Source organism: Daucus carota, chromosome 3, assembly GCF_001625215.2.
Source record: "Daucus carota subsp. sativus chromosome 3, DH1 v3.0, whole genome shotgun sequence".
NCBI lineage: Eukaryota > Viridiplantae > Streptophyta > Magnoliopsida > Apiales > Apiaceae > Daucus > Daucus carota.
The window spans coordinates 42,645,187-42,665,144 of NC_030383.2; the positions used below are offsets into that span (position 1 = coordinate 42,645,187).

A 19,958-nucleotide genomic window follows, 5' to 3' on the forward strand; every position below is an offset into this window, starting at 1 on the left:
AATATCTTGGATGTTTACGCAATGCGTGACGATTAGCATGTGCGTTTTTTAATTTTTAATCTATGTTATACTATACCACAGTTGGTCTGTTAAAGCAAGATTACACGGCTACTAGTACTATAAATCTTACATGTCACACTTGCAACTAATCATTCAATCTTAATACCCTGCAATTCACAACTCCGGCTATCAGCTTCTTGGTTCTACGGTTCCACTTTCCTTGTAACAGAACATGTACCTCGATCTATGAGACATATATTTGATGTAGCGATTGAAGCATTGTTTCGTGCATTGAGTTGCGTGTTCTGTAACAAGGATATTGTTATCGTAAATATATTTTCTGCCTCCTGGATAACGAAATTGCTTATCTTCCGCTAGTTGAAATTGTCCAAACACTGATACAGCATTCCAGATTTTTCAATCTGGAAAAGATGTGTTTGGTACATTTTCAACTGGCTGAGGATGTGCGATTTCCAGCATGTCTAGGCCTGCACAATTATGGCTACAATGCAGCCTATTAGGTCTCAGTTGGCTTCTTCATTGTGTTTGCATCTCTAAATTTTTTGTCTATTTTAACATGTGATTTTATCTTGAAAGCAGGAGTTCTTTCTTCAAACCATAGGTAAACCAGACTTTTTAAAGATGCTTGTAGCATACTTAAAACTACTATAGTTACATTGGATAATTAAAGTGAAAGAATTTAATTATCGATGTATTTTTTGAGAACCCCTCCATTCAGAACTACGTCTTGGCTTGATTCTCTAAACACACGGAGATACGTAGGCATCTTGTGAAGGCAGAATTAAGCTACGAACACAAGCGCAGCCATTAAAGCTCGAAGCTCCCCACACTTAGTATTAAACACACGTTGACTCGCGTTGACTTTCATACCCTAGTTTTCAATCCATAACACCGGGACAATCGGGATGCTTAAACGTTCATCTCCGTCAAACCCCTTCTAATTTGATTCAACACATAAATCTCACAAGCAAGGGTATGACTTCGATTTACATAATCAATACCATGTCACAATTCCAAAGGAGTCCGTAGATAACCGGAACATTGTTATCCACCTTAAGTAAATCATGTTATCACATGGTTCTAGGAATAGAATATTTGCAAAAGCTGGATAAATAATATCTGAGCATTATTATCAAGATCAAGGTAAGAAGTACTTATCATAATGAAAGATATCAACAGGATTAACAATATCATAAATTGAAGGCAGATCAGAGGAACCATTGCATAAATTAAAAGAATCTGTAAATTTTGATATGGAAGCATTTAACTATTCTAAACTTAGAATAGGGGAGAATACTCGCCTTATTTGGTTGCATCTCTGATCCTTAATCATTATTTAAATAATCCCTCTTGGACCAGCTGCCGTCTACTCGCATCTTAATAGTAGGCTCTCTGCCCTGTATTCGACATTCGCTAGGCTCCGCTCAGAATATCTCCGAGTCTACTCATCTCTATTAAAATAAAGGAGATTTAATTTAACCAATAAACTATATCTCGATTAACGTAATTATACGTCTCGTCGTTAACTATCTACCCATTCGGTAACCCTTTATATGGAGTAATTACTGGTATCAAGCTACCATATAATTCTAACCAGATAAGCACATGAACATATAATACACATAAGCATATCACATATATAGCACATAACTCGATTCTTCAAAAGATTCTGTTCGGTATTTTTAAAATTGAGATCGGGTCAAAACACGTCTTTTCGGGAAGTATTTGACTCAAAAAGGTTAGCAAAATAGTCGACCTTTCACTACAAAAGAATTTGAGTCATGAAAATATCATAACTAAAAGCAGAATATTTTTCTGAGTCCGTAGGCGTTCGTTTTGTCCAAATCGGACAAACGGTTCAAAAGTTACGAATTATTTATGCTTAAATCAATTAAAAGTAAATGAAGTAATTACAAGAATAAATTACCACATCGTTTAAACTAGTTAAGCACGTACACATATAATGCACGTAAGCACATAAGCATATAAGCATGTAAGACTCACTTAGGACCGTTCAGTTCGTTAAACGATTCATTTTAATATGTTCGTCCTCAAAATCAGATCCAAATTCGTATTTCCAGTACAGCTCTGCCTTATAAAATATTCGTCTTATTTTTATGATCGCAACGCAACGAGACGAGAACAAAATTGAGTCATAAAGGCAAATTAGCAGTCCCAGTTGATTTGTATTTTTGGCACCTATGTGAGGTCAAGGACTATAGAGTCTGGGGAACCAAGCCTAAACTAATATTCGTGATATGTATGCTAGACTGGGTCTAAGAAATCTAAAATAGCAGACTCGGTTATGTTGCTGAGGCTATGTTTACTCACAAGTCAAATTTAAGATAATCTACTTAAACTTTACTGGTTTGTCTTTAAGGCCAAACTCTATCCATGTGAGGATGTTAGTACGTCATGCTCCTTAAAAATTTTCCTCGTTTTGTTTCTTTCTGTGTTTTATTATACCAACTAGTTTTTCCGGTTTTTGTATGGCCGGTCATGTACTCTAAACTTTTTAATTCATTACAAGTTTGTGATCGATGATTTCATTATTTTTTATAGTTGTATGACTAATACCACTGATAACTGAAGTAATTAAGGTACACCTAGAAGAAATTCACCCGTAATCCTGGATTCATTCATCGCATAAACGAGCCACTGATACAGTAATAAACATTAAGTGAGGTAGTAATCATAACATTGCGAGGATAAGCAGGAGAAACTAGAAAGGTGCAATGTGGTTTTCACTTTTTAAACAGGCATGGAGGGAATGAGTTGGCTACCTTTGTTGTGAAAGAGTCCGTGACCACATAGGGATCCTGTAAAACAAGACTAACCAGTAGAAATTTAATATATACTTCTGCTAAAAGCAATTCAAAACATCTTGTGTCACAAATTTTATTAATGGAATTGAGTTTTTCAGTAACTTTTTTTACTATCTGAATTACAATGGGTACCCCTCAGGAGGACAGAGATAGACCATCAGTTTCTCATTCGTTTGAAGGTGAATCTTCTGAGGGACTTCCATCTTCACAGATAGACAAAAAAAAAATAATAATAATAACAGTTAGGCCCTTTGCTGTAAATGAAGGACTGACACTTTTTATATGAAATTTGTGCTCTGTTTGGTTTGAAGAAATGAAACAGGGAGGTCATATAATGAAATTAGCACTTTTTGTGGGTAGATATTAAAGTCCTCATTGTGCCCATTCAATTCCTAACAAACATTAACTAAAAACTCATATCCACCAATAAGAGTAGATGCTTCTCCTTCTCCTTTGTAATTTTATCCACTAACTTCATCATAGAAAATATAGACACCCTCATTTGTGTTAACACTTTCCTCTTTATTTCCCTTCTCCCTTTAATAACTATACAATAAATTTCTGTTATTTCTTAATTCCAAGAAACCGAACATCATTATATGTGATTAGTTCTCGTTCAGCAAAACAAATACTTAATAAGTTTTAACTAGTGGCCTTTATCCTCAGACATGATTTCATGATAATTTTGTCATGTTACAATTCTTGAAACCCTGTCTTAGGACTCTGTGGAGCAAAATAAATCCCTAGTGTGCATATTTAATGAAATTTGTATACATTTATAAATAGAGAGAGAATATTGTATACCTTCGCCATCTGATGGAGCATAAGGAGATTTCCTATATCGGGTTGGTTGTTGTGTTGGCTAGAACATAGGAAAAATAGAGACTAAGTTTTCTTGATGCTTCAAATATACAACTTTACACATAAATTCTAAAAGTATAATAAAGTTGGTTTTTGAATACAAATTACTCCCTCTAGTCCATTGTATAAGGCGTTTGGCAGTTAGGATTAGTTTTTTTCAATTTCTCTTCTTCTGAATATACATCTTAAACTTTTTATTCAGAATCTTTTTTAACTACCAAGTCAAACCTCTTTAAAGTACATAACAAAAGTAAAGTGACTTATAAATTGCACAGGGGGGGAGTATTAATTAGAGGGCAAAGGCACCGATTTAAGCTCCACAACTTATATTTAGTGAGCTTGTATATCACTTTGGTATGCCTAATGGAGCAGTGCAGCCGTAGACAAGTTGATGGGAGAGTGTGCAAAAGAATGTAAAACACGATGCAGATATGGATATAACTTTTGAATTGCAGAACAAGTAAGAGCAGCAAACATATTGACAAGATCAGTATAACAAGATCAAGGCGCTATGCAAACCAAGACAACCATCATGATCAACTGTGGAAAAGACAACCAAAAAAGAAAGAGAAAAAACTTTTCTGTTTTTTTTTTTTGGTCACAACTCCTCTGTTTTTAAAGAAAACAATGATAATAAATAGTTTGAGTAAAAATTATATTTTACTAAAATAGTTCCAGTACAATTTAAGTTCTGAAAACATCATCATCATGAAATTAATTATATTTGCTTGTTAAAAAAGTGAAAATTAAACTTGAAGTGCTTTACGTTTACACTTATACCTAAAACTAACGTATCATATGATTAATTTCAAGATCATTTACCATAATAAAATGCAAATGCAAAACAAACAACATTTATAAATTGGTTCATAAGACAATTGGTTCATAACCACAGACAGATTAAACTTTGGTTAATCCTGAGTATAAAAGAAATAAGCATCTCGTCTACCAGAAATACAGACATATAATTGAAGTATACGGAATACAGATAAAACAAACGTGTATGGTGATGAGCCTGCTGCATTAATTATAATAAGTTTCAGACTATAAGGGAGAGAAATATATCCTGTAGTACCTGTAGTTTTGGCCTAAGTGCCTCCAGTGGTCCTTTAGGCTTCTCAACACCTTGCTATATACGATCAAGAAAGCAAACAAAGCATTATTTCAGTACAACACATTACACTTTCAGGAAGAAGCAATATTGAATTCAGCAACAACATGGTACCTTGCCCAAAGCCCAATCAGCAGAATCAAAATAAGCGCGCTCATGATCCTAATATTAAGAGTAAATTATTAAACCATAATAGCCTGTTCTAATTAAAAGTTAAAGTACAGTGCTTTCAGGACTTAAACAGAGCATGAACAGAACTAACCTTAGATACAAGTGGTGGTTTCTTAGGTACGATTCCGCCATACTTCTTTTTTATTACTTCCTCCTACATGACGCAATTTGAAATAGAAAGAAAGTATGCAAAAGTTTCAAAATGTGAACTTGTGACAAGATAAGTTTATCTATCATTAGCTGCAGCAGTATCAGACATCAGATGATTCAAATGATGAAGTCCCCGAACTGGAAACCAACCTCACTCTGGGAAGAACACGTGGAACTTTCAGTGTCCATAGGCACATCTCCTTCGTCTTGTTTGACATCTCCCATTCCTGACATTGCTCTTGCACCAGTATGAAAACAGTAACTGCAGGAGCACATTTTAGTGAGTAAAATGGAAATTGCCAATAAAATTCTTATTTACCTCAATATTTTATATAAATAGCAATTACAATGAGAAGCTACAGATTCATAGTAAGTAATTCTCCAAATATACTTAATTCTTCAACCTGCTCTAGTCACTTTTAAATGTTCATCAACTTTAACATAACACAAAGACTACAAGCCAGAGGCCAACCACATTCTTCAACTTCCTTCTCTTTTATCTTGGTGAGACCAAGTATTTAAGAAATAGTCTTTCAAAAAAATTTAAAAGAATGTTTGTCTCTGACTACTTGCCTTCAGGGATATCAGTGGGATAACAACACTACAAGCCACCCGTTACCCGTAATAATGTTGTACAACAAAAGTATCTATAGAGTGATAAAAGGCCATTGAACAAATCAATTAATTTACATTGCTTATGTCAATACCCAACCTTGTTTTCCTTTTTCCGTATACACGTTTAGCATCTAACATTATTAATCAATCAAGCAGAGGAGTAGATGAAGGTTGTGTCTGTTAGAAGTAATTCCGCATCGGTTGCGGGAGGGGCAGATAGATAGAATATAACCAGCCAAAATAACTCCAATATAATGAGATCTTTTGGGAGATGCTAAAAACAAAAATCCTTGCGTGCTCAGCCTAAAGTGGACTACTATTGTGGATTTCTGTTCGCCTAGTAGGCCCAACAAGTGGTGGGCTCCAAAAAAACCCTGGGAAGAGGCACATGGGGGCCAGAACAACTCCAAAAAGTACGAATCCTCTGGAGTGTGCCCAAAAACAAACTCGTGCAGGCTACGCCAAAACGAAGTAATATCACATTATTCTGGAATTAAGATCGCTTAGCAGGCCTAAAAAGTTGTATCAGAGTGAAATTGGAATGGTCAATGACAATCTCACGTGAGCTCTCGAACGGGCCCAAAGAGGGTCGAATGGGTGACCCCAGGATAAGATTAAGGATAAGGGTTTGGGGGGAGCCAGGTCACACACCAGGAGGCAATATTCGACAAGTGTCGAGCCCGATGTGTGAAGGGGATGTTAGGAGTTATCCCACATCGGTTGTGGGAGGGGTAGATAGCTGAATATAAGCAGCAAAAATAACTCCAATAAAATGAGGTCTCTAAGAATTCCCTAAAACAAAGTCGTGCTGGCTCAAGCCCAGAGCGAACAATGTCATACTATTATGGAATTAGTCTAGCCTAGGATTTGAACTTGTTCATGTAGACATTTTGGGACCAACAAGAAAACCATCACTAGATAATTGAAGGTATTTTCTATTTTTCTATTATTTGTTGATGATTATACACGAATGATGTGGTTTTACTTTCTTACGCTAAAATCAGAAGCATATTCAGAATTTCTTGAATTCAAGGATTATATTGAAAAAGAAAGTTGGAAGCAACTTGAATGCCTTACACAGACCGTGGTGACGAGTTCATTTACAAACAATTCTGGAATTATTGCTAAGAAAATGAAATCCGGAAACAGCTTTCATTTTATAGAAGTCCGCATTAAAATGATGCATGAAAAATCAGGAGCATTGCAGAAAAAGCAAGAAGCATGATGAAGGCAAAAGGATTGCCGAATGAATTCTGGGAATAGACCCCTACTAAGGTGGTCCCAAATTTGACACCTTACGAAGCTTAGTATGAGAAAACCAGATATTTATCACCTGAAAGTATTTAAATGTGTGGCATATCATTTGATCCATTCTCTAGACAAAGAAAAACGTGACGAGAAGAGAGAAAAATGTATCTTTATTGGCTATAGTGATTCTAAGGCTATATAATATAAGCCTTACACCAAAGCCTTCATCATATCAGAAGATGTAACTTTGACGAGTTGAAAGCATGGAAATAGAGCAAACAAGATAAGCATGCATAACCAGAATTTAGAACAAGCAAGATGATTGAAGTAAATTGAAGATTTTGACCATGAGAAACCAGATAAGGGTTTCATGATATCATCAACCACAAATACACCAATAAAGAAGATCAAAACATTATGAGATGTCTATGTTGCTAGCAACATCGCTTCTTGCTTGCAAATCACAGAACTTTTGACATGCAGTCCAAGAAGATGCGTGGAAGAAGGCTATGAAAGAAGAAATGAGAATGATTGAGAAGAATAAAACATGGCATCTTGTGAATAAGTCAAAAGACAAAAATATTGGATTAAAATGGGTATACGAAACTAAACTTAGCGAGGATGGCTCAATACGAAAGCACAAGGCAAGACTTGTCGCGAAAGGGTACGCAAAACTAGGGGTGTGCGAAATAAAACCAAAACCGATCCGAAAAACCAAAAAAACGTACCGAGAAAAGCCGTAATTGGAAAAATCGAAAAAAACCCGTAACCGAACCGAACCGATATACCGGTTTGGTTTCGGTTTCAGTATTGACCCATAAACTGAACCGAAAAACCGAACCGAAATATATATTATTTATAATTTTTAATTATATATATATAATAATACATGTACGCGTACAAACAGACATATCACTCTAATTTCTAAATCCCTAATCTAGCTCATTCACCCGCCTCTTTCTCTCTTCTCAGTTGGCAGCTCTCACCTTCAGGCTTCAATAACTAACTCAAAGTATTACATCTTTCTTTAATAAATCTTTCTTGTCTTTAGGCTGAATGATTACAATTAATTTTGATTACATATAATGTGTACTGAAAATTCATGCTTCTTGTATTTTAGATGGAATCAACTGAAGAACAAGTGAACAGCAAAATCGTGATTCTCTTCCTAAAGATTCATCCACTCACTTGAAAGGGGCTACTGAACAAGGAACTCCATCGGCTAATCAACCCCAAGGTGAATGTAATCCTAAGGTAAATAATCCAGAAACTAATACCAGAAAATCATTGGTATAGAGTCACTTTAAATTTGTGGAAAATATGATAGAAACGAACTGCTCTTACTGCAATAAATTAATTAGGTGTCATGTTAAAAAAAAATGGGACAAGTGCTTTGGGAAATCATTTGAAAAATACTTGTCGGACATCTCCCGTTTACAAAGGAAATGTCAATAAGAAACAGAAGACCTTAGAGAGTTTTCCAGTGTCTTTTAAGTCTGAAGGTGGGAAAACTTTGGAGGTTCATGAATTTAGTCAAGAAAGAGGTCGCAGGTCATTATCTAAAATGTATATTAAGGATAATAGGCCTTTTAGCATAGTTGAAGATGAAGGATTTATTGAGTTTGTATGGGACTTAAATCCCAGATTTAAACTTCCCTTGCGATGGACTGTTGCTAGAGACTGTCTCAAAGTCTAAGCGGATGAAGCAAAAGTGATTAAAAAACTTTTGAAGGGTCAACGAGTGTCTCTAACAACTGATACATGGAATTCTGTCCAGAATATCAACTACATGTGCCTCACTGCCCATTGGGTCGATGACAATTGGAAATTAGTCAAGAAAATTCTGAATTTTTGTCAAATTTCAAGTCACAAGGGGGAAACGATTGGGAAATTGGTTTATGCTTGTTTAGCGAAGTGGGGGATTGATAGAGTTTTCACTGTTACAGTTGATAATGCTTCTTCTAATGAAGGTGCGATAAGATATTTAAAAAAACAGCTTAAAGGGCCTGGTGCAATTTTAGATTGTGTGTACATGCATTTGAGGTGTTGTGCTCATGTGATTAATCCTCTTGTGAAAGATGGATTGGAAGATCAACATAAGTCGGTTGTAAGAATTCGAAAAGCAGTGAGGTACGTTCGATCATCACCGGCCCGACTTAAAAAATTCGAAGAATGTGTTGAGAAAGAAAAAATAAAATGTGAAAAGAAAGTCAACCTAGATGTCGACACCAGGTGGAACTCTACATATCTCATGTTAGAGACTGCCGTTAAGAATGAAAATGCATTTTATAGGCTGCGGGAAGATGACAGTACATGTGTAGATTACTTCTTTGGTGGTGATGATGAAGATGCTTCCACTAACACTAGGGGTAGGAAGAGGAAAAAGGATTTGGTGGTTGGGCCTCCAGGGGTGGATGATTGGGAAAACAACTAGGAATTTGATTTCAACGAGACATTTTCACCCGTTGCTCGTATGGAGAGCATAACTATTTGGCTCTTGCAAACCATCTATTTTTCAAATGGACATAAAATCAACATTTCTTATTGGAGAGTTTAACGATGAAGTATACATGGAGCAACCGCAATCTTATGTCATCAAGGAACAAGAAGACAAGGTGTATCATTTAATAAAGGCCTTGCACGTTGACAAATATTTTCAAGCTTGTAGTTTAGAAAGCACTGTTAGCGAACCATCACTTCATGTAAACACACAAGTTACGAATGATTTTCTTGTTGCATATCTATGTTGACGATCTTATCTAAAAGGGAAGAAATCAGAGGATGATTGAGGACTTTAAAGGAGCATGATGAAGATATTTGAGATGAACAAATTGGGTGCCATGAAGTATTTTCTAGGTGAAACAAGACCATGGGGAAATTTTCTTCCTCAAGATTAGTATGCTACTGATTTATTAAAAGAGTTCTATATGGCAGAATGTAAACCAGTGGCCACACCAATGACTGCCAATAAGAAGCTAACCAAAAATGATGGTGCTACAAAGGTTGATGAAACTCTACATAGAAAACTTGTTGACTCATTCATTTACCTCTCAATAACTAGGATATCGTATATACTGTCAGAGCAACTCCAAGGGGAGGGATCTATTAGCTATAATAGCCTATGTGGCAAATATTTAGCTATCATCTAAAAAGTAAAGCACTCCAACCAACGATTCCTATCAGCTAAAATTATGGATATCATCTTCTCATCTTCTAAATTTGTTGATCTCCATCCTATTATCTATAATTGCCATGTCAGCTCCACATCATCTCTCCCGCCAAATTAAAATGTTAAAATACTAAAACTATAATATACTAATATAATAAAGTACTAATAATAATAATAAAATACAATATAGCTAATATCATTGTGGAGTACAACACCTTATGGGTTCAACAAATTTTACATAAACATTACTTTATATTATTTTAGCTAACCATTTTAGCTATCTCCATTGGAGATGCTCTAGGCACCATCTCAAGGTTCATGACTGAACCAAGTAGGCTTCATTTTGTAGCAGCTAAGAGGATCCTAAGATATGTCAAAGGAATGAAAAATTTTGGTTTTTTGTACCTTGAATACAGAAAAAGAGTGGTCGGATATACCGATAGTGACTGGCCTGGTTACTTGGATGATAAAAGAAGTATATTAGGATATGATTTTTTTCATTGGAAAGAATATTATTTCATGGTCATCTACGAAACTGAAAGCTGTTGCTTTATTAAGAACAAAGGGCAACAGAGGTTGAATATGTTAGCTACTGAACTCAACTTGTGAGAAAAATGATAAAAAATTAAGGCAAGAACAAGTCACTCCCACAACAATTCTCTATGACAACAAGTCATCCATTTTAATGACCAAGAATCCTGTATTTCACAGTAGAACAAAGCATATTGAGACCCGTCGTCATTTCATAAGATAACTGGTCAAAGACAAGAAGATTGAGCTAGAATATTGCAAGACGGCAGATCAAGTGACAAACATTTTTACAAGCTCCGTCTCTCGAGATACTTTCTCTATTTTCATGGCAAGTTAGGAGTCCTAAATTTTCAAAATTAAGTGGGAGGGTTGAAAAGTGATTCAGAAAATTGTAGCAGTATTATAGATGTTGAAATTCATGTATTTGCAAGTTCATGCATGATGCATCCCACGTTCATATACTACATCAAATATATGCATCTAGAATCATCAGACCAAACAAAATATTGCATAAAATATCAGATTTCCGAACCCTTCCATACTTCTTCCTACATACTGCTTCTTGCCTAACAGCTTGGACTACCGACATTTCATAATCACAATCCTGACCTTCGACTTTCATCTAACAATGTCTATAAGTTTTCGCCACTCTCAACTAACACCGCATACAATGCCAAAAGCAATTTACATAAATCATACAAAAGACACAACTCAATACTACTACATGACATTTTATCGAAAGCCTGTATTGACACTCGATACCCGAGTAAACAACATTTGCTAGTCCAGCAACACCATTGATCAAACAGAACGCGATCACATTCCAACAGAATTATATAACAACTTACGCAACTCTGAAATTATAATTCTGATCAAGCTGTTTGACTTGCTTTTGTTAATCATAGTTGTATTCCCCCACAACATAGCAGCACTAGGGAAAAGTATGCTGACATACATATATAGACACAATGTTGTGTGTGTATGATATAATACCTGGAGTGTAGATGATCGGAGAACGAATCGACGCGGCGTGGATCGGAAATGACTCGGCCAACTCGACAAAAACCACCGCACTTGTTGTTTTTGGTAAGCAGAGTCTTCGACTTTCGAGTTCATTTGCTAATCATACCAATCCTTTTCTTCATTATTTGTTTCCGCGTGATTTTCTTAAAATGCAATTAATGTATTTTCTACCGTAAATCACGGCAGATGACTTCTTTTAAAATTAATATAACAAAATACTATATATTCATTCTTGGGGTAATTTTTAATATAAATCAATATTTAAATTAATTGAAGACTTAAAAATCTAGATAGGGGTGGGTTGATAGATGTATTCTTATTTTAATAAAAATGTTTTAAGATATTATTATCAAGAAAAAGAATCATTAAAAATATCAAGATCTCTTTTTATTAAAATCTCAAGTTACTACTGTTTTTTTAAATAAAATCTCAAGTTACTACTATACATGTTTTGGACGAGTGACGGTATTTAATTAGTTGTAATAAAATAAAATAATGTGAACATGGGTTTTTTAATGACCGGATGACCGGTCCAGCATGATAGCATAGAAAAAATCGTTGGACGTTTAAAAATGCTGATACTATAACACTTTCTATATATATCAAAATTTTATGATTAAATTATCCGGCGTTTTTTGCGAATATACTGTCTTGATAGTACACGGGGCGAAATTTTTTTTTCCAACATCATGTTTTGCATATTGCAGTGACTGCAAGCAGCAGTTTTCTGGTTTGTAGTACTTGCACTCGATCACTGTCGTTTCGAAATATTACACAAGCACAGCCAACAAAATGTAACCAACCTGGGAGCTGGTTAACTCTTCTAAACCGATATAAGGACTTGAACTATAAGAATCATCAATTACTTGAGGAAAATCATGGAAACTCATATTTTTGTATAAGTTTAATAACTGATAAAACAAGGACAAAATGCTCAAAATAAACTGAACAAGGAAACACCAGACATAACAAATCGAAAAGTACTGAATTGAAAATACAGGAACTTAAATAGACGAGAATGAGAAATGATTCTTCGACCATCTCTCCTTCCTGTAGAACACTGTTAATATAGCATAAAACTCGATTGGGCTCAAATGGCCTAGCTGCAATTGGGCTTGTTAGTAATGGACTAGCTAGGTCAACTCCTCATAAAGACTTCTAAGTCCAATCTCTCTTGTTGGTTACACAAAATCAAGTTGCTTTGTCCTGAACAAATGTGCTTACAGTTTTCTGGCCATCCCGTGACACCAAATACTGATGGTGAATCCTTAATTGGCTTGACCATGTTGAGTGCCTTGCTTGTGAGTATAGTGGAGTGTGCCATTTGTTCAGGCTAAGAATAACTAGATCACCTTCTGCCTTAGGTTCAAAGAGACAACCCCAAGGCTACTATATATATATGAGCAATATTATATCAATCACACCACTCCATAAGAACTTTACAAGCATTTGGTGAATTTTTTTTGGAGTATCCATATATACCTAATAAAACCGTCTCAACGAGTTGTAGTCGCCCCACATACGAAAGAAAACAATTTGCTCAGCTGTTTATCTTGCTGCAATGGCAGAAGATGAGCGGTTGGTAGTCATAGACGAGTGTTCGTCATAGATATCTTATTGGCAAATCATCCCAAGTAAACCCTGTAGCTCTAATAATAGCAGCTGCTTGACCAATTGGAACATAGTAGTAATTAACTGAACACTTAAAGGGGTTGACACTAAGACCAGAAGCTCTTGCAGAATTCAAAAAAAACATCTGTTAGGAGAGTAACACCTGAATGAGCCTCTTTCTTGCCTAACAAAAGAATGTCATCTACAAATAATAATGTGACAAGCCAATTTCTTCAGTGTTATAATGGAATTTAAAGCTCTCCTCTGCAATTAACCATTAAATGTATGTAGTCATAATCTCCATAGTCAAGATGAAAAGGTATGGCGACAATGGATCACCTTTCGCGAAGCCCTGAATTATCTTTGGAGAAACCCTCTAAAACTCCGTTTATTTAGACTGTGAACATAGCAGCAGAAACACATTTTTTGATCCAGCTTATAAATCGAAACACCTCGTTGTTTCAAGAGCTTGGAAAAGGAAAATCCTACTTAATGATCTGCCGTACCATCGATTAATCCTGTGCTAAATAATAGACTGATGTGGCCCAACACACATAACTTACTACTTACAGTGATTCATTCTACAAAAGAACACATTTCAACAAATATAACGAGTGATCTTGCATGCTGAAAATTTCCATGGAGAAACCAAACCATCTTATAGCTACTATGTCGAATCAAACACATGCAGTTAACAAACAAAAACACAATGATACAGCCATCTCATAACATTAAATATAATCATGAGAGTAGACACAGGTACACTGAAACCAACGAGTGCAAAAACACCTAAAGCCAAACTAGGCCTTGTGTTCATCAAATAAATTTGCAACCATCCAAGCCCTTCACACACATCCTCATGGTAATGCTTGCAATAGTACTGTCTCTCCCATTCCATCCAATTTGATGGTGCTGCAGTCCCATGACTACTACTTTTCTCCGTTATCTTCGCTTCTTTAATACGCATTCGAAGAATAATCAGGCTCTCGTCTACCAACTTACCTTCATAATCTTGACTATCAGATTCTCTCATTGAGCTTACGGATAGTTTCTTTTTCGACGCCGTGATCAGTCTTCGGGTAAAGGCACCTGCAGGAAATAGTGTCTGGTTGGAATGAGCAATGCATGAAGATAAGAGCTTAGCTTCCATTGTATACCTAAATTTGCATGTCTGTGTCTGCAAATCTAGTTATATACTAAATTAATTTAGTATAAATTACGACGGTGATTGTTGATTGTGGGGTTGGCTTCTGTAGAGAATGATTAAATTTAATTTTAGATTACACGGGAAGTAATGCGGAGGAAGCGTGTTGATAATAACAGGTACTGCAGTAATACGCGTCTAAATAATAGAAACATGCACTAAAATAATGCCACCCTGCGGTTTAGATTAGGGACGGGCATTCATCCCGCCCCGCTCGATCCCGATCTGATCCCCGCCCCGTTCGGGTCGGGGATTCGGGGAATTTTTTGGGGGCAGGGCGGGGAAAGTTCTATAAAAAATTCGGAGGACGGGGATTGGTGTCTCCCCGCCCCGATCCCCGACCCCGATTATATATATATATATATATATATATATATATATATATAAATAATAATATATTTATGTATATATATTATACTAAATATATTATTTAAAATAGATTAGCTTTAAAATATAATTAAAATTAAATATAATCTTTATTTTTATTGATTGATTATAAATATATTATAATATAATATATTTAATAATATTAAATTGTCATTATATTATAAATCAATTGTAATATGATTTTATGTTGAAATATAAGATAATATTAAAAGATAATATTATTTTATTAGTATATTGGGAGTTAGTAGTTTGTTTTTTTATTAAAAAGTATATTATATATTATAAATTATTATGTTTTTATTAAAAATAAAATTTCCCGACTCCCCGCGGGGATCCCCGTTCCCTATTTGGGGCGGGGATCGGGGAGAAAAATAATCCCCGATCGAGGTTCGGGGCGGGGTCGGGGAGGGATCATGAATTCGGGGATCGGGGTCGGGGATAGCACTCCCCGCCCCCGAAGTGCCCCGTGCCCATCATCCCTAGTTTAGATTGTGTTTTATGCCTTGTTCTTTCAATAATACACTAACTACAAAATACATGATCATTTAAATATGGAATATATTAAACGGGAATGAAAGTATAAAAGAGGAGATACTCCCTCCGTCCCCTTTTACATGTCCATTTTGCATTTCGAGGAGTCAAATTGACCAATTTTTGACTAAACATTACAAATTATCTACTCATTATTTTTAAAATCTGAAAGTTGCATATTAAAATACTCTAAATATACTTTCTATTGATATGATTTTGATAATTTTTCTCAATTATCTGATACATGTAAAGTTCAGTCAAAATAAAGTCAATTTGACTGATCAAAAGTCAAAATGTACATGTAAAAGGGGACGGAGGGAGTACTATATTGTTATTTAAAACCAGACGAGTGTAATAATAAAAAGTTGTTAACTATCAGATGGTACGTTTTGTCTTGGTTGCTTTAAAGTAACATGTAACTTTGCTTAGTGTGATCATCAACATAAACATATACTTAATGCCAACAAAGTTTAGTTTGGTGGAAGTCACATATTAAACTTTCTTTAAAATGATGATCATAACCAAGTTTCCAATGTTTGTGATAGATTAATAATTAATTAGCAGGAGAGGATGATACAATTGTTTCATTCTTTGAATAATCATTACTAGAAAGGATTCAACTGGGCATTGTAAGCTGTTTAACCGCGCTAGACCAGGCAAAAAGAAATTAACTACTGGAGCAGAAGCAACATTAAGTTTTACGCCAACTGACCATCTAACTGAACTAAAAATCAAATTTGTGCTGTTCCAACTTCCACATCATCTAGTTTAGTCAAATGCGAGATTGGTAGATCCCAGACGACTTGCTACAAATACTTTTGGAAGTACTACGAACAAGATACGATCAATTTAGCTTTTGAAAATGGAATTGCAACCAGATAATCCTAAATGGACTAGATAATAAACAGCGGTAGGAAGTGGCACTTGTAATTTGCTATAAACAAAATCCCATATACAACATAATTTATAGAGGGTCGAATACAGATCTGATATACAAGTAAAGTTGTTAATCACCAGAGGATAAGCCTTGACCTGCTCAATCAATCGATGCGAAACTTGAGTCTTTTTGACAGTTGTGAAAATTAGATCAATCATCATAGGAAGCATGAGGAGCAGCAGTGCAGCCGGGATCAAAGGGATCTTCAGAACCACAACAATGCCAGTATTGAGAGATTTTACCTGCATCAGGAGTGCTCATTGTGCCTCCGCTATGTACACTTTCAAACTTTCTCTTTGTTTCTCCTGTAGATGTTGGACAACGGAAGTGGTCCAAAGCAGCATCACATATGACTGTGTATAAGTGTAATGTGTACTGTGCACGCATCAAACAATAATTTCTTGAGTTGAATACCACGTACACAGGGAGCTAGAAATTCAGTTTTCCTACCAAAGTTTCCAGCTAGTTTTAATATATAAAAAAAAATCCGTAAAGACAATTCACAAGTCACAAACAAAAAGGCTAAAGAATACTTTTGCGTCATGTACTATTAAATAACATTGCACAAAATGTCAGTGGATCCAACATCTGATTTCTGATCAAGACAAGCAAATTTTAAAGAAAGATTCTTGACAGTGAAATTTCATTTGGTTTGCAGGAATGAAATGAAGTGGAACGGATCTTAATATGAACTATTGTGGAACTTTTGTTCATCATTCTCACCCCTTCCGATACACTCATACGAGTTCAAAATACGTCCATCCTACTCAAATCACATCAGTAAAGCAATGTATGTTCCTTCCTAGTTTCCTACATATTACTCCAGATATTTTCTTTTTCCCTCAAGAAACACAAGTCCATACCACATCTCAAGTTTAAAAAAGGAAGTCGGGAATGTGAGTATTTATCCGACCAGGCCATTTGCACAATCAACAACACTAATTCAAGCATAATATGCACAAATTTAATATGAATTCCGATTCACTAAAACACAACATACACCAAACTAAACTAAACCCGCCGCATATCCCCAATTCAAAATCTTCAAACTGGTCATATAAATCATCAACATACGAATAAACAATACATTATAGAAAACGAGTCAACAAAAAGAAAATTTAATACCGCCGAAATGAGCAGTGTGGTAACGGCAAGAACGGGGGTCATTAAGGGAAGGATCAAACTGGGCTTTGCAGTTCTTGCAAGTTCTCAGGGCTTCTGTTGGCTTAGCTGACGAGCATCGAATTGAAATCAACGTATTAGAATTCCTCGAATCAGAATTGTTGGTGTATCGAAATAAGGGTTGGAACTGATGAATTTTTACTGGACTTCTACAATAGCTGATAGGTGAATTTAGTGTAAATGGTGAATTGATGCAGAGCTGGGTCGCCATATTAATTCTAGGGTTTTGGATTTGGGAAATTTGGGGAAAAGATAGCTGAGCTGGACTTGATCGTTTCCGGTTCAACACTAACCAGATTGTTGCGTATTTCACGGGAATTTTCAGTGTCTACTTTTCGCTTTCAAATACGTTTTATATCAAACTCGCCACTCATTATGTCAAAATATCTCACTTTACTCACCCATCTCACCGGAGACTCATTTATGCCACTGTAAATCAAATATATATCATTTTACCCACATCACTATTCATACATCTTTACTTAATCATTTGTTAAAAATTAACCATTTATTTTCTTATTACGAAACCACTTCGAGTACTTTCATAATTACCTCTAGTATTTATCAAAATAATTTGGGAATTTATAAAATAACATAGCAAGGGTGATCGCATAAATATATATATATATATTTTTGACTATATATTTTTTAACCATAGCTATGTTGCTTTAAGAATTCCCAAATTATTTTGATAAATACTAGAGAGAATTAAGAAAGTACTCGAAGTGGTTTTGTAGTAAAATGTTAAACGATTAATTTTTGATAAATGATTAAGTAAAGAGGTATGAATAATGAGGTGGGCAAAATGATATATATTTGATTAACAGTGGCTTAAATGAGTGCCCGATGAGATGGGTGAGTCAAGTGAGATATTTTGACGTAATGGGTGGCCAGTTTGATATAAAACCTCTTTCAAATACTATTAAATTGACGCTGACAAAAAAAACTATTAAATTGACTAAAATTTGATTAAATTATATATATATATAATTAAAAAATATTAAAAAAATGATATTATTATAAAATACATATAATTTATTTTAAAATATAATTTTCTATTTCTTAAAATAATAAAAAAAATGTCCTTAATTTTCGTTTAAAATATGGTCATTTTGACTGTTAAAAGTCAAAAATAGACAATTAAAAAAAGACGGAGAGGGTATCTTAAGGACAGTTTGGTTCATGTGGAGAAATGGAACCGAATACAAGAAACATGCCGAATGGAAAAGAATGATGTAAATTGCTTTACTCGTTTGTTTTAGTTTCGAAAATGAAAAGATAAATTGTTGATTATCTTTGTATCTGTTTGGCACGATTATATGAGAGAATCAACTAATAAATCTATATATTTTTATGTAAATCAAATATTTTTATCCTTTTTATATGAAAATAATAATGGGAAACTTAATAAATAAATTTTGTTAAGTAATTCAAAAATTATTTTACTAATTTCATTTAACCTTTTTGCACATTTATAAAGTTAACTGGTATGGTTCTCTGCTTCTTGTCAAGTGAGTCTCATAGTATCTTAAACGTCTTTATCACACTATACACATTATACAGTGAATCACTCAAGCAGTTCATTATATAATTTCTACATAAGAAATTCGAGTGGTTCCAAACTTGCAGTGCACTAACAAGTTGAACATCAGTTTCTCCTTTCATTTTCTGTGCATCTTCAGAGAACCTCGCAAGGTTCAAGTTGGTTCAGTTTTCCGCATGACGGTTATCGGTACAACCGTATTTGACACCGCAAAAATAAATGTATCGGGCATGTACTGCCTTGCAATCATACGTGCATCACTAGACAAGCTAAATCAAATGGTTAATAATAAAATTATTTGCATACAATCAAATATTTATCACTAAAACATTAATTATTCAAGATAATCATAAAAGAACGCAAAAATACAATACCAATTATTTAGTGTTATCTATATAGAATACCGTAACTGAAAGACTACACTCTCATCGACCATTATATCTCTAGAATAAAACATGCATCTAAACATTGAAAACAAATCAAGAAAAGAATTTAATAACCAGTCGAAAACTAACCCAAATAACACCAAAACATTATATAATAAATAATTACTCAATTACTAATCTAGCAAATGAGGTTCTAACAACTGGGACTATGTAGAGGCTAAAAGAAAAAGGGGAAATTAATTCTAAAATCTTTGAACATAGGCACTTTTTTTTCTAGGTCCCTGAACTATAAATGTCAATTCATAAGTAATTCAACTTTTAATTTTTTCCTACCTGGGTCCTTCCATTAGATCTGGTTTGACGTCGTTAGTTTTTCGGGCGAACTTGGTCGGAAAAGCTCAAATCCAGTGAGCTCGAATTTTCCGACGATGCTAATTTGAACATTAAAAATC

At 34.8% G+C, this 19,958-nt stretch overlaps 3 protein-coding genes across 6 annotated transcripts; all 3 read right to left on the reverse strand.

The window, feature by feature from the left end:
* Positions 1-1,159: 1,159 nt before the first annotated feature.
* Positions 1,160-11,870, reverse strand: LOC108211901 (uncharacterized). Of its 4 annotated transcripts, XM_064088891.1 has the most exons (9): positions 11,696-11,868; positions 5,290-5,401; positions 5,081-5,143; positions 4,933-4,980; positions 4,783-4,836; positions 3,651-3,708; positions 2,949-3,049; positions 2,805-2,853; positions 1,160-1,472 (listed from the first exon to the last, which is right to left on the reverse strand). In XM_064088891.1, exons 2-7 carry the CDS (start codon positions 5,371-5,373, stop codon positions 3,012-3,014), a joined length of 345 nt encoding a protein of 114 aa, XP_063944961.1. In that variant the 5' UTR covers positions 5,374-5,401; positions 11,696-11,868; the 3' UTR covers positions 1,160-1,472; positions 2,805-2,853; positions 2,949-3,011. The 4 variants fall into 4 exon arrangements, with proteins under 4 accessions (XP_063944961.1, XP_063944962.1, XP_017239106.1 ...); XM_064088892.1 differs by lacking the exon at positions 3,651-3,708 and having other exon boundaries at positions 11,696-11,870; XM_017383617.2 differs by lacking the exon at positions 2,949-3,049 and having other exon boundaries at positions 2,805-2,840; positions 11,696-11,867.
* A 2,157-nt stretch (positions 11,871-14,027) lies between these two features.
* Positions 14,028-14,486, reverse strand: LOC108212500 (uncharacterized). Its single transcript, XM_017384222.1, has one exon. The coding sequence runs from the start codon at positions 14,484-14,486 to the stop codon at positions 14,028-14,030; it is 459 nt and encodes a 152-aa protein (XP_017239711.1).
* Positions 14,487-16,365: 1,879 nt separating this feature from the next.
* On the reverse strand, positions 16,366-17,907 carry LOC108211292 (uncharacterized). The gene is made up of 2 exons (XM_017382849.2): positions 17,521-17,907; positions 16,366-16,700 (listed from the first exon to the last, which is right to left on the reverse strand). The coding sequence occupies exons 1-2, from the start codon at positions 17,786-17,788 to the stop codon at positions 16,546-16,548; spliced, it is 423 nt and encodes a 140-aa protein (XP_017238338.1). The 5' UTR covers positions 17,789-17,907; the 3' UTR covers positions 16,366-16,545.
* Between the last annotated feature and the right edge of the window lie 2,051 nt (positions 17,908-19,958).

Excerpts from the sequence above, each read along its gene's own strand:
- LOC108211901 (XM_017383617.2), bottom strand. The coding sequence starts at position 5,373 with ATGTCAGGAATGGGAGATGTCAAACAAGACGAAGGAGATGTGCCTATG. Across the intron at positions 5,144-5,289 it reads CGTGTTCTTCCCAGAGTGAG|GAGGAAGTAATAAAAAAGAA; the intron begins GTTGGTTTCCAG and ends TGCGTCATGTAG. Across the intron at positions 4,981-5,080 it reads AACCACCACTTGTATCTAAG|GATCATGAGCGCGCTTATTT; the intron begins GTTAGTTCTGTT and ends TCTTAATATTAG.
- LOC108212500 (XM_017384222.1), bottom strand. The coding sequence starts at position 14,486 with ATGGAAGCTAAGCTCTTATCTTCATGCATTGCTCATTCCAACCAGACA.
- LOC108211292 (XM_017382849.2), bottom strand. The coding sequence starts at position 17,788 with ATGGCGACCCAGCTCTGCATCAATTCACCATTTACACTAAATTCACCT. Across the intron at positions 16,701-17,520 it reads CCACACTGCTCATTTCGGCG|GAGAAACAAAGAGAAAGTTT; the intron begins GTATTAAATTTT and ends CAACATCTACAG.